Source organism: Tachysurus fulvidraco, chromosome 14 (assembly GCF_022655615.1).
Source record: "Tachysurus fulvidraco isolate hzauxx_2018 chromosome 14, HZAU_PFXX_2.0, whole genome shotgun sequence".
NCBI classification, from domain to species: Eukaryota; Metazoa; Chordata; class Actinopteri; order Siluriformes; family Bagridae; genus Tachysurus; species Tachysurus fulvidraco.
The window spans coordinates 16528672-16542979 of NC_062531.1; the positions used below are offsets into that span (position 1 = coordinate 16528672).

General features: G+C 37.2%; 1 protein-coding gene across 7 annotated transcripts in view; it reads right to left on the bottom strand.

Annotated features, from left to right (window-relative positions):
* Positions 1 to 14308, bottom strand: part of gapvd1 (GTPase activating protein and VPS9 domains 1) — a 114288-nt gene that overhangs the window by 48536 nt on the left and 51444 nt on the right. For all 7 annotated transcript variants that reach the window (XM_047799733.1, XM_047799732.1, XM_047799731.1 and 4 more), the window contains exons 8-11: positions 9855 to 10009; positions 6851 to 6980; positions 6560 to 6685; positions 4169 to 4342 (exon numbers count right to left, since the gene is read on the bottom strand). In XM_047799733.1, the coding sequence (XP_047655689.1) occupies positions 4169 to 4342; positions 6560 to 6685; positions 6851 to 6980; positions 9855 to 10009 (585 nt within the window). The remainder of the gene's footprint in view (positions 1 to 4168; positions 4343 to 6559; positions 6686 to 6850; positions 6981 to 9854; positions 10010 to 14308) is intronic.

Here is a 14308-nt window from a genome sequence, read left to right on the forward strand (position 1 = left end):
ATCTCTAAAGAGGATCTGTCAAAGTTCAGTGGAGAGTGGTTGCTCTGTGCTCTTTTGAAGCCAACAACCATCTCAGTTTTATCAACATTCAGAGGCAGTCAGTTAGCTGTTGCACCTTCTCCCTGTATGCTGACTCCTGGATCTGTCACGTCATCGACAAATTTGATGATTATGGTTTGAGCTGTGCCTTGCAATAGAGTGAACAGCAGTGAGCTGAACACGCAGCCCTGTATGCCCCCAGTGCTCAGTCGGTGGTGCAGAAGATGCTGTTACAAAGCCGGACTGACTGAGGTCTCCCAGTCAGGAAGTCCAGGATCCAGTTACAGAGGTAGGTGTTCAGCCCTAGCAGGCTCAGCTTCTCAATCCAGTGTTTAGGGATGGTTGTGTTGAATGGTCAACTGAAGTATGCAAGTGTCTTTATTGTCTAGGTGGGTGAGAACTCAATTAAGGGTCGTGGCAACAGCACCGCCCATGGAGTGGTTTGGACAATTTGCAAACTGCAAAGGGTCCAGTAAGGGTGATAGGAACAACAGCACTGCTCAGAAAAATGTTGAAGATTTCAATGAAAACATCCACTAGCTGTTATGCACATTCCCTGAGCACCCTGCCAAGAATGTTGTATGGTTCAGCAGCCTTCCCTGGGTTAACTCTGCATAGAGTTCTCCTCACCTCGGCCATGAATAGACAGAGTGCCTGGGGCGGGATGGCCACTACCTTGTTCTGCACCTTGAACTGAGGGTAGAAGTCATTTAGCACATCCGGGATGGAGGCGTTACTCTCAAGGCAGGTGAAGCGATCTTGTAGTTCGTATTCACCAATCTGCCATATGCGCTGGGTGTCTCCGCTGTCCTGGGATTGGCTGTAGGTTGTCTGGGCATGTGCGAGCTTTGCTTCTCTGATGGCTCAAGACAGTTTGGCCCCTGCTTTGACGGCTAGGTCTCTAGACTTCAGCAGCGCATACACCTTAGAAGTCATTTATGGATTCTGCTTAGAGCATGGGGTTATAGCTTTGCAGATGGTAACGTCATCAATGCACTTGCCGATGTACCTGGTCATTGATTCTGTGTACTCCTTAAAGTAGACAGAATCTCTGTTGGTTGCAGTCTCCCTGAACATGTTCACTCAAAACAGTGCACTCAAAACAGTCCTGGAGAGCAGAGGTGGCTCCTGCTGACCAGACGTTCACCTGCTTCAGAACCAGTTTAGAGCGTCTGACGAGTGGTCTGTATGCTGGAATTAGCATAACAGATGTGGTCTGAGTAGTCGAGATGGGCCAGGGCTCTGCCAGATATGTTTGTGTGAAGATCTGCCCCTCTCAAAGCAAAGTCCACTGGCGGAAATTAGGGCGCACTGATATGAGTTTTGCATGATTGAAATCTCTGGAAATAATCAACAGTCCGTCGCTGTGAGCATTCTGCAGATCGCTAAAAGCCCCATGGAGCTCAAATAAAGTCTCTGTCACATTAGCGGTGGGGGGAATGTACACTCCGACAAACTCTGGAGTCAAAAAGTCCACTAGCAATGATCAGTAACTAGAAACAAGCAAAGAGTTCTTGAACCATTCTTGAACATATCAACAAACACTACCACTGCGAGCCTTACCACACAGAGCTGCATTTCTGTTGGTACAAAATGAGGTGAGCCCACCTAGCTAAAGGGCCACATCTGGAACTCGGTCCATGAAAACAAAGATACATCAATTTCTAAACTCTCACAGTGTGGTTCGTTCGAGTGAGATGTAGTCCAGTTTATTATCCAGGGAGCAAACATTTGAGAGTAGAATGGACAGGAAGGCCAGCCGGCTAGGATTTGTTTTTAGCCTAGCATGGACACCCGCCTGATTACAGTGCTTCTGCTTCCATTATTTGCCGCCCCCTGTTCCAGTCACTGCCATCAGGCGACGGCAAGGACTGGAGGCCTGGTTTCCACAGCAAGCCAAGGTCGAGCTTTTTCAACACATCATTCAGGTTGGTTGATGCACAATTTCTGTACTGAGATTATACCATTTAATATGTAAAGTATATCTTGTAGATAATATTATCAACAATTTGTTTGAAATGCAGTTTGAAATGTGTCTCCTTGCTGGTGTCAATCAGGAACCTGATTAGAGCTTTTCACACCATTGATCATACAATTATTGTTGATAGGTTAAAAAATGTTGAGAATTTAGGGAACAGCATTTTTCTGGCTCAGGTCTTGTTTGACTGGTCATTATCAGTTGATAGATGTAAATAGAACTTCTTTATGCATACCAAGGTAAACTTTTGGTACAATTATTTGTAAATATAGTATTAGCTTCCACTGTTATGCTGATGATACATGTTCCTACAACATTAATTCTGACAAGACAAAAGTACTTGTACAAGGGACCACATACAACCAGAAGTAAGCTTTATTATTACATAGCATAACTAGATGAACTGTAAAAAAAAAAAAAAAAAACTTCGTTACTGATTTCAGTGTTTCATTTGAAGCTCATCTGGATGATAACAGGACAGCTTTATTTCATCTAAGAAAAATTGCTAAGATAAAATAATATGCTGCCACTACAAGATGCAGATTCTGATCGATTATTATGTCCTGTTTCTTTTTAGGGTCTAATCACTTGGAGGCTGCTCATTGCTGCTGAGGGTACCCCTACATGGACCACCTGAGTATGCATGGGAATGCTGTGTATAGTGCCATCTGGAGGACATGGACATGGCTTTGGACTGCTGTTGTCATATTCAGTTTTGATCATTGGGGGTATATGATGGCTTTTGCATAAAGGAATTTAAGTTAAAACTATAATGCATTCAGAAATTACTCTGGTGCTCATTCCATAAAAAAGTTGCTCAAAAGCTCTTGCTTATACAATTGCAATTGATTATATAAAATTTACAGTTAGTGAAAGGAAATTATTTGTAGTCACATCTCACCCAGATGAGAATGAGTTCTCTTCTAAGTCTGGTTCCACTCAAGCTTTGTTTCTCATATGATCTCAGGGAGTTTTACCTTGCTACCAATGCCTCTGATTTGCTTACTACAAATTAATAAATAAAATGTTTGTCCTTCTTTCACTTCTTTTTGTATTTTATTTTTCCACCACTCTCAGCCCCTTGTAAGCACACTGTATTATCTTCAATTGATACTTATCTAGTCTTCTTTTACTCTTATCTTCTTCCATTAAACCAGTAAATCCACTATAAGTAAACTAATGATGGAATAACCCACTAGCGAACAGAGCAGAGTCATTTAATCAACACTAGGAGATGTCACCATCTGTGCAACCATCTTTTTCTTATGCAAGAGTAACTAAATGCGGTCACAATTCTGGTGGTTTTGCCATACAGTGAAACCAGGTGGGTTTCATTTTTTACATTTACATCTTCTAAAAACAACAACAAAAAAAATCCATACAACCAGATTAAGCATGCATTTCATCCCCTTAAGTGGAGGCAGAAGGGGGAAAACCCAACACAACAGTTAAAAAAAGCTGTTTGGTGATTTCAGTGAGTTTAATGCAGTTATCAAAGCAAGCAAAGAATATGCAACCAAATAAGGGTTAGGGTTACTCATTCTCTGTAATTTATGTTAAAACTATATGCATCAATATTTTGCTCACCTAAAAGCTGTTGTTAGATACCTCTCGATATATTCCGTGGATGTTTTGAGCATATTCTAAGAGCAAACCCTTCACTTCACATTGACATTTCTAATTTCAGAGATAACTAGATATACAGTAATCAGGTGTGAAGAATACTAAGGTTAGATACTTGAAATTCATCTGAAGTGCTGAGCATTGAGTATTTTAATAATTTGTTCCTCATAAGTGGGTTGCTTACCTTTACCCTTTTCATTCAGAACATTTACAGTTTGTTATATTAGACAGATTATTTGCACCATTAACTAGTTATTTAAATTGAAAATCAAATTTGTAAATTTTTTGTATTAATTCAAATACAATGTGGATAAGCAAAGCTGTATTTTTTGCCACCCTAATAAAAGTATAGCTGCTTGTGCTACATGTTTGTCATTGCTCAAATGGATGCCTAGGTGTTCTAGAAATATAAAGTGCACAGTTTCTTTACATTTGCACATGCATTTGACATACTTGAGTATAACTTCATAGTTGTCAGATATGTTATTTCTGCTTTCTCAAAAGAGAATAATAAATAAAATGGCTTACCTGATATTTCCTGAAGTCTGTCTTCATCTATATTAGGGTCAAAGTCACTACCAAGAACATCAGTGCTCCAGGTTTCACTAACTGTCTCAGAGATATCCCGATCTTCTGTCAAACCCATCATGTCCCGAATCTCAAACTTCCTGAGTTTATCATCCAGATTATCTTGTGTGGTGGCTACAGGCAAATCAACAATATTGTATATTAATGCATTTTATAGATAAATGTCAAAATAAATATACTATACAAAATTAATTAGCAGGACAAAAGTCATACCAACAACTATAATTTATGGCCAGTGACTCTAGACATTTTACTTGACACCACTCATACATTTAACTTATAGGGAGTTGACAGAATAAGTGTAAACTGTAGATAATGTGAAAATCCAAGTAGATCACAGCAGTTTCTGAAATACTCGAACCGTCACAAATTTTCCCCTTTTGCTGCTTGATATGAATATTTACAGATGCCCGTGACCTGTATCTGTATTATTTTATACATTGTGCTGTTGCAACATGAGGAGAGAGGATAACTAGACATCTGCTGGTGAACCTTGCCATAAGCATTTTAGTAAGATTTTTCCAATTGGTTTTGTACAGAAAACAAAAACTTCAATTACTAAACAAGTGTACAGTCATTGTGAACAAATGAACAGAATGTTATTAGGAGCACCAAGGCATTGCATTATTGCAATTATGCAATCAGCCAATAACTTAAAAAATATTCAAAAAAGCCTTTCTGAAATTCTCTGAAAAATTTCATGTTTTCTTCAGAGTGATGTTGGATACGAACACTAAGTGAAGCTCTTGAGATTTCAGAGATTTTGTGCACTGCAGTGATGCCACAATGGTGATGTACTGATGGACTGTACTGATGTAAAAAATATGAGAAAGAATTGTCTCAGAAATTACAGACAGCCTTTAACCCTCCTACTGTATTTTCCACCTATGCAAAATTAGGAGCACTGAGTCAACTTGACCTTGTCTGTTTTGACTGCTTATAAAAAAAAAACATTATATATATATATATATATATATATATATATATATATATATATATATATATATATATATATATATATACACACATTATATATATATATATATATGTATATATATATATATATATATATATATATATATATATATATATGGTATAATAAACCTTATTTATAAGGAAATTTATAAGGAAAAAAAAAGAAATTTTGAATTATTTTCACTATAGAGGCACAAAAGTTGATGCACAATTACAGGCTGGTATATTTCAAAGACAGGACATTTTTTTTTAAACCATTTGACCATTTTTAATGTCAGCCAATATTAAAACCTGTTTTTTTCCAGGCCAAATTGACTTGATTGCTTATAAATCAAAAATTCTACCATTCTGTGTGTAATATCTATTTTACACTTGTCATATCTATTTTTCCCCACCTGATGTCATCTGAGCAACCAACAACTGGCTACACACACACACACACACACACACACACACAGCCCCCCCACCCCTTAAAACATGGCATAATTTCATGTGAATAAAACTTCTTTCCACTCCTTATGTTTTTTATTATAATTAATTTATGAACGATAAATCTTATGAAATTATGCCATGTTTTTGAGTAAAATAAGCAGAAAATTTTAAGTATTATTTTGGATAACCACTGACTGATAAATGTCAAACATTACTCAGCATATCTCCAGGCCAAAGCTGACTGATGCAACTAAATTTATAAATTAGAGGAAACAAATATGATTTGAAAAACACATGTATTTTATTTTTGAACTTTTTTATAGAAATATGAACGTGTGTGTGTGTGTGTGTGTGTGTGAGTGAAACCTTTACAAATGTGTAGCCTTTGTTTTGTTTAGAGGCCAAATGAAATGCAATGCCCAATGCTTGGAACAGTGTTTGTGTGTGTGTGTGGTGTTTGTATGTTCATCATAAGCTTACATAAGCAGGCACTTGAAGGTTGTCCATTAAAATTATTTTATTTGTGGCTATTTATGATTTCCCCCACCTTAATAAAAAGCCATAGTTCTGGGCTGAAAAAAGGTAACCCTGTTGCACCATGGGTATGGTATTGTTTTGTTCATGTGCATTTTTTTAACCAGTTTGTGCATACATTTTTGGAATTGCACTTTTGACACGTGATTTAGGTGAGATGCCACATGGTGAGATGATTTAGGCTGTTTTTGTGTTTGATATCTTTTATATCCATTGAAATCTAGAATGTCAACTTTTGACCATGTGAAGGGTTTCCCCCAATTTCAAATTCACTTTGCTGCCACAGCTAATGAAGGAATTTTTGTATGAAATATTCTGTCTTTGAATCCCATAAAGCCAGTGCCGTTTAAAGTAATGAGGAGGAAAGAAATGACTAAACATAACCCCAACCTTGTTCATGTTCCAGCAGCTGCAGAGCTTCAACACCATTGCTGACAGATGGTCCTGGGCCCAAGTCAGACACAGATTCTGCTTCCATGTCCAGAGATGAGACAGAGTTGGAGCGGTTAGATGGCCCTTCAAAGAAAATAGCAATTTTACCCTTAAAATCTTACAGATACATTTATTTTCAACCTGGTTTTATAATAATGGAGTTCTAAACACTGAAGAATGACACTGATGGCATGACTTTCCTACATGTGAGTATAACTAAATAGTTCTGCCATTTGTGGGAAAACACACCCTCAGAGACTCCTTCCAGATTGTCACTGCACAGAGAGAAGCGGAGGGTTTTGTCAGGTTTGCCATGTAGTTTAACCTCATCAGCTGGGGCATCTCCTTGAGTTTCATCTGAAAGTTGCAAGTTCAACACCTAAAACAAACAAACAAAAAAGACTTATTAGATTTTCTAGCCAACATTTTCTAGCTGCAATTGTCTGTTTTTTTAATTTCAGGTGTTTTGTAGTAAATTATTCAATAAAATGTATAAAAATTTAAATGCATCCTATAATGACACTAATAAGTTTCCAATTCAGGCCATTGGTGAAAGAATAATTTCTAGAGTTTCTATCCACAAAATGCAAATCATCATATTCTTGTGTGTGAGGATGTGCTTACAGTGGATATACAGAGTCTACATACCCTTGTTAAAATTGCATGAGTTGTATAAAAAAATTATTGAAATGGTTAACTACATATTAAAATATGTAGTTGATTTGGAGTAGTGTTGATTGTGTCACCTATTTTTTAATTTAGTCTTAGTTTTGTGCCAAATGTCCATGTTAGTCATATTTAGTCATTCACTAAGTAAATTATTTAATACCACATAATTAAGTACTTAATACAAGTTATACATGGTATTGCACACACCATTATTGATGATATTTGGAGCAATATTACATGTAATTGTTAAACTTGATTCCCTTATATATACATTTGCTTTTAAGCCTAATTATTATTATGATGTGGTTTTGACAGGGGCGTGGGAAGAGGTTTCAGGTTGGGGGTGCTGAGTTTTTTGTGTCACCACTTTTGAATAAGAAACATCAAGGCTATAAAACTTGTCAAAACTCCACGAATCACAAAAGTATCAGTGAGAAGAACACTCCCTTAAACAATGCATACATTCGAACTTGACTGCACATCACATTTACTTTATTGATACTGCTTTTAATCGTAATGCAAAGACCGGTCATCGGGACATAGGCTGTCATGTACAATAAAAGAGCCTGCGTAGCGACAGGAAATATAATTTAACACAAAAAGCCTGCCTAGACGGTGGACTTGCGCTCAGGATTTTTTTTTTTTTTTTTTTTTGAGTGGCGTGTGGACGAATTCTTTCTACGCACACACTATTCTATTTCTTGATAACAGACCGCTGCTAACTATAACACCGTTGCCATGAAAAACAGAGCGTTTCCATGGACACACAGGTTTCTACAACAATACTTCAGTAAAAGTACAAGTATCATACTAGAAAAAGACTTTGGTAGAAGTGAAAGTTGCCTTTTAGAATATTAGAATATTACTCAAGTAAAAGTCTTTGCCCGATTTTTGGTGGGCATAAGAGGCACTTCATCCGGAAGAAAGAATCTTTCATTCCAAATGTACAGAAACATTTCTTGCAAATACGGCCACGGGTGTATAACGTTAGTTCACCACTATCGTTGGGGTGGTCATCTACGACAGGAGTGGCCAACACGCGGCTCTTTGCCCGGTTTCACGTTCATACCGAAGTTTCTATTTGTGTCTTTTTAATGTGTTCGCTTCGCTTGAGTTCAATACGGTATTTTCGTCAAAAGCGCATGTGAGTGGGATGAAAATACCTCAAAGTTTCCCAGTAAGAGCAAGATCACTTGAGTAAACAATTTGTGTCAAGTTCGCTCTCAAAATGACAGGGAAAAAAAGATGATCATGTGTGCCCATGTGTATGATGTGGCTCTTTGCGGTAACACAGTAAAAAATGTGGCTCTTGGTCTCTGACTGGTTGGCCACCCCTGGTCTACAATAATGGGATGTCCTCCAGTAGGTGCTTCCATAGCGGTTTCAGTTGTGCTTCTGCCTCCTTTTGGCAACATTATGCTAAAATAGAGCGTGTAGAGCTGCGTAATGCAATAGTTGCAGTGATTAGCCAAACCTCCGTTATTGCAGTCACACACATTTCTTCTGATTTTATTTTGGAGTAACGAAGATGCTTAGTGGAAATATAGCGGAGTAAAAGTATACATTTTATCTAGGAAATGTAGTGGAGAAAAAGTGAAAGTTGGCATAAATTTAAATAGCAAAGTAAAGTACAGATACGTGAAATTTCTACTTAAGTACAGTAACAAAGTATTTGTACTTCCTTAAATTACAACACTGAAAGTGGCTGAAAGTGGTAAATGGCTCATAGGTAGATTTTGCTTGTCCAGTGCAATTATAGCTTTTGGACTAAATGTGGCTATATTTAAGGGTGAGTGAGAGTACTTGAGGGTATTTAAGACTCCAATATGAATATCTAAGACCTCAGGGAGAAAAGTGTGCTGATCTGCAATAACTATGAAGAAAAAAGGATGAGGCTTTAATGTTGTTGATGTTGTGAGGGTGTTCTGCTGGAAACAACACTAGAATAGCATCCTGAAACTGCTCGTTCCATTACACGGGTTGCATCATATTTCACTTCAGCTGACATTCTGATCAATTGCCCCATTCATTTGTTAATCTTAAACTGGTTTTCTGTTCCAATAATTTTGGAGAAGATTGTAAATGATCAGTTTCTGGCCACTGTTCCAAATGATACCCTGAAGGGGCACTTCCACAAATGGTGACTTTCAGAGCACTGTGCTTGCTAATGGGTGTTATCATTAGTTGCTTTCCCTGATAATTTTCAAGAGGGAAAGAGTAACAAATCAGTTTCCCTTGAAGGAAATATACAGTAATTCCAAGTAGCTGTGAGTGAAATCAGAATGATCTGAAGGTGGGTTTGGGTGAGTGAGAGAGAGAGAGAGAGAGAGAGAGAGAGAGAGAGAGAGAGAGAGAGAGAGAGAGAGAGCATGATCAGTTCATCTGCTAGTCACATTAATACTGCCATATTAATCCTAGAAACATTCTGAGTGGTGGGGCGTTTTTGAGTAGTGTATGAACAAATTAAAGAAAACAAAGAAAGAAAATTTAAAGAACAGTAGATTACTAAATTTAAAAATTTGACAAATAAAGTAAATAAGAAAAAAAAAAAGTGTCCATGCTATATTTGGAGTTTATTTTCTACCTCATTTTCAGGCATCATTCCAGGCATAGTCTGAGAGGAAGTTCCTAATGAGATGACAAGCACCTCCTCGGGCATGACTTCCTGCTGAGGGTCCTGGTAGTTAGCCTCCAACTCATTGTCCAGAGTGATGTTGGAGCGGGAACGGCTACGGGTTGCTGTTGGCAAATGGGCATATCGGTGGATCTTTAGTGTAGTATTTGAGAAAAGAAATATTTAACAATAACAAAACTGTATATAAGGTGGCATAATTAAAGTACAAAAATACGTCAAGTTTATTAATATGTGCATAAAGATTGCTTTAAGCATATTTATTCAATGAACTTCATATGCTACATATGCCTAAATTAAAATGGAAAGCTTAGCTTTGCTTAGCAAACTAAAGTGACACAAATAAGGACTAAAAAAAAGGCATGGCCCATAGCCTAATATATTTTAATAAGGATGTAAATGCTTTTTAAAAATTGTATAGTGCACAAAACTGGGCTAATTTTATGAAACTTTGTGCATACTAATTCCTAATATCAACATAGTGTAACAAGTTTGCATTTGTTTATGGGTAATTGATATTTTGGTTTGAAATGTCATTGCATTCTCTAAGCCCACAACTTAGGTTGCACCCTAAGGTTCAAATATGGATGTGGAGTCGTGTATCAGGTTGACAATGCACCAATACACTCTGCAAAACTGGTGACAGTGGAGTTCAATGAAAGTGCAAGTGAAGCTAAACATCTCCACCGGCCTGCACCTGAATACTACTTAACCACTTATTCACCTTCCAATAGGACCAGCTGGATAGCAAATACAGTGCTACTAGTACCTCGAAAGTAATTGGGAGTCAAATAACTACTGATCATGTCAAAAGACCTGAAAAGAAGAAAAGTTTTGTTAAAAATTTTGGCTTTGCTGGCAGAGGGATACAGTGAGCATCAGGTTGCTTTTATCCTCAAAATTTCAAAGACAGTGGTTCATAAGAACAAGGTCAAGCATTATTAAGAAGCTATTTGTAATGGTCCGACCCTCAGTTTGCGTGACTAAAAGTTGTTTGTGACTAGAAATTATTATTACCAGAGATTGTTTGTTTAAAATATTAGAGGGTGAGAAGGAGCTGGAGATGAGATGGCAAGAGTTAAAAAAGGCAGACCTTGGTAGGGGTAACACTAGCCTGATAAGGAATTGTGCATCTAGCCAATGATAGGCATTTTACTTTCTTCAGGCTCTGTGTTTGAATCATGAGCTTTGTACTGTCCAGCAGTACAAATTGTGAACATTTTTACTCTTGCTCATGCCTACCAGTGTGCTATTTTCTCCAAACTTCCACAATACAAAAAAGCTACAGACCAGCAGAGGGCAAAAAGGACTTGCACTGACTGGGAGGACCACCAACTCATTTAAAAATCATTCAACAACCATACGATGACATTAAATGACCTACAAGAAAAAACGGCAGCTGGGGGTGTGCATGATGAGGACAGTTCAAAACAGGCTCCTAGAGGCATGGATGAGATCATGCAAACTTAATAAAAAGCCTTTCATCAATTAGAAGCAAAGAAGAGCAAGGTTGAGGTTTGCAAAAGCACATAAGAACTGGACCAAAAGAAGACTAGAGTAAGATCATCTTGTCTGATGAGTCCAAATTCCAAACTTTGACCAACACCAGCTCATCTAATGGTTCGACTGAGACCTGCAGGAGAGGGCTACAAGGCACTGTGTCTCACACCCACTGTGAAATTCCAGCAAGGCTGGGTTCGGGCATATTTGTCTTTGTAAAGGGTGCATGAATCAAGCCACGTACAAAGGTGTGCTGGAAGGACTCTGACCTTAAATTGTGGCATCTACCATTGTCCTGGAAAAAAAAATTATCCTCAGTGCTGGGGATCAGAGCAGAAGGAAGCAATCAAGGTGTGTATGGAAGACCAACACATTAAGACAGACAAGGTCAGCCTAATTTCAGGTCAAGGTCAGCCTATTTTATTATAGTTTAAGGTACAAATCTATAGAAATAAAAATAGATATTCTTGAGAAGTCAATGTGCAGCTTGTTTATCAGCATATATATTTACTGTCCTCTAAAAATAACTCAACATACACCCATTATTGTCTAAACAACTAGCAACAAAAATGAGTACACCCTAAGGGAACATGGCAGTGTCATTATTTTGTGAGCACCATTGTAAGCACCAGCTTCTGCTTGAGGATGCCCCACAGGTGCTTAATAGCGTTCAGGTCTGGAGACATACTTGGCCACACAATCCCCTTCCTCAGTAAGGCAGTCTGTGCTAGTTGGAGTCTTTATCATGTTGGAAAAATGCAGTTCAGTCCAGTTTTTGAAGGGAGGGCATCATGTTTTGCTTCAGAATGTCACAGTACATCCATGTTTCCTCAATGAAGTGCAGCTCCCCAGTACCAACAGCATTCAGCCCCAGACCATGATGCCACCACCACCATGCTTGACTGTAGGCAAGACAATTAACTCCTCACCAGGTTGTCACCACAAATGCTGGACACCATCTGAGCCAAACAAGTTTATCTTGGTCTCATAGACCACATGATATGGTTCCAGTAATTCATGGATTTGAACAGGTTCTTCAGCAAACTGTTTGCTTTCTTGTGAGCCAGCTTCAGAAGAGGCTCCCTTCTGGGACGACGGCCAAAACGAAATTGTTGCAGTGTGCGGTGTATGGTCTGAGCAATAAGTGTGCTGCACCTGACAGCACATGGACTCAACTTATTCGATTGACCCTTGCAAGGCCTGTTTCGAGTAGATCTGTACTATAGCTCAGTTTTAGGGTGTTACTGATCATCTTATAGCCTAGGCTATCTAGAGTAGGGTTGCAAAATTGAGGGAATTTTCACAGCTGGAAACTTTCCATATGAATTAACTCAAAATATGGGAATTAACAGGAATTAATGGGATTAACTGGGAATTTACTAAATTGCAAGTTAGCCTATAACAGGGAACTTAAATGTAGTTGAAAAACAAATCTTGGTTAAAAAAAACTGCAATTTCAGTTGAATTTCTACCTTTGCTCATTCATCAATCCCATGCACACAGCACATTGCCTTCTGCAGGGATATTGGGGCCAAACCCCCTAATGCACTGTGCATTCCTCCATAAAATAACATCTTTTCTTGAATCCTGCACACAAAATAATGTCAGAAAATGTCTGTCTTGGTAAGTATTTGCATAAAGTATTTGCATATCACAAAGTTAGATTTAAAACGCCCTTATGCCTTGTGTAAGCTATTGTGCAACAAAATTATACCATTGTAAATACAAATACACTGACTGAGCAGACATTTAGGCAAGATAATAAAAGACTGTCTAAAAAGACTACCCCCACAATCAATCCCCCTTTCCAAACCAAATTCCCCTTTCCAGAAGGTAAGTACCACAAAAATATTAATTCCACAGTTTTGCATTTTTTTTGTTTGCACATATTTACTTTGGTAAACATATTTTATATATGGTATTAAAAGTTTATTTAGCAAATACCAAAATATTTTTATACAGTAGCTATCCAGTCTGCACTATTTCAATGAAATAAAAATGTATGTGGCAAGCTAGCTCAAGCTGTTATGCTATTTCTTTTGTCCTCTTTGCTAGCCAGTTTTCTGTTATTTTACAGCAGTACAGTACTGGTCAAAAGTTTGGACACATGTTTTTGAAAGAAGTCTCATGTTCATCATGCCTGCATTTGATCAAAAATACAAGACAAAATTTGTAAAGTTTTGTTGTGAAATATTATTACAACGACTTTCTGATTTAATATACTTTAAAATATAATGTATTTGTGATTCAAAGCTGAATTTTCACTTTAGCCATTACAACAGGCTTCAAAGTCACGTGATACTTTAGAAATCATTCAAATATTCTCATCAGTTTAAGAGTTGTTGTGCTCCTCATAATTTTTATAACCTGTTCTAATTTTTTTCAGGATTCTTTGCTAATAAAAGTTTTTTTTTTTTTTAATGTAATTTTGTAAAACTGTTTATATTCAAATAAATCAGGCTTAAATGAGATACTTTTAAAAACATTAACAAAAAAAATTCTCCAAACTTTTGTACTATTGTACATACTAGATTATAGTTTGATATAGACTGTGGTGTTTTTATTCATCTTACCCATTTCTATTAATTTGCATCAATTGTAAAGTGTTTTTTTATTCCAAAATATTCCAATTGTTAAACTAATTATTTAGATATCTGTGCATCAGTGTTTTTACAAGCTTTTCCCCAACATTATTCTATAGAACATGAGCCACCATCTCATGTGTGGATATATTTCACCTCAGCCAGTGTTGTCAAAATGTCTCTTTTTTAAATCTGTATTACATTGCATGCATGTCTGCTTATATCCAAACAAAATGTTTATATTTATGCTTTTATATGATACAGTTTATATAAATTTCCAGAAATTTCTTATTATTAATTCCTATAAATTCCCGGTAAGTTTCC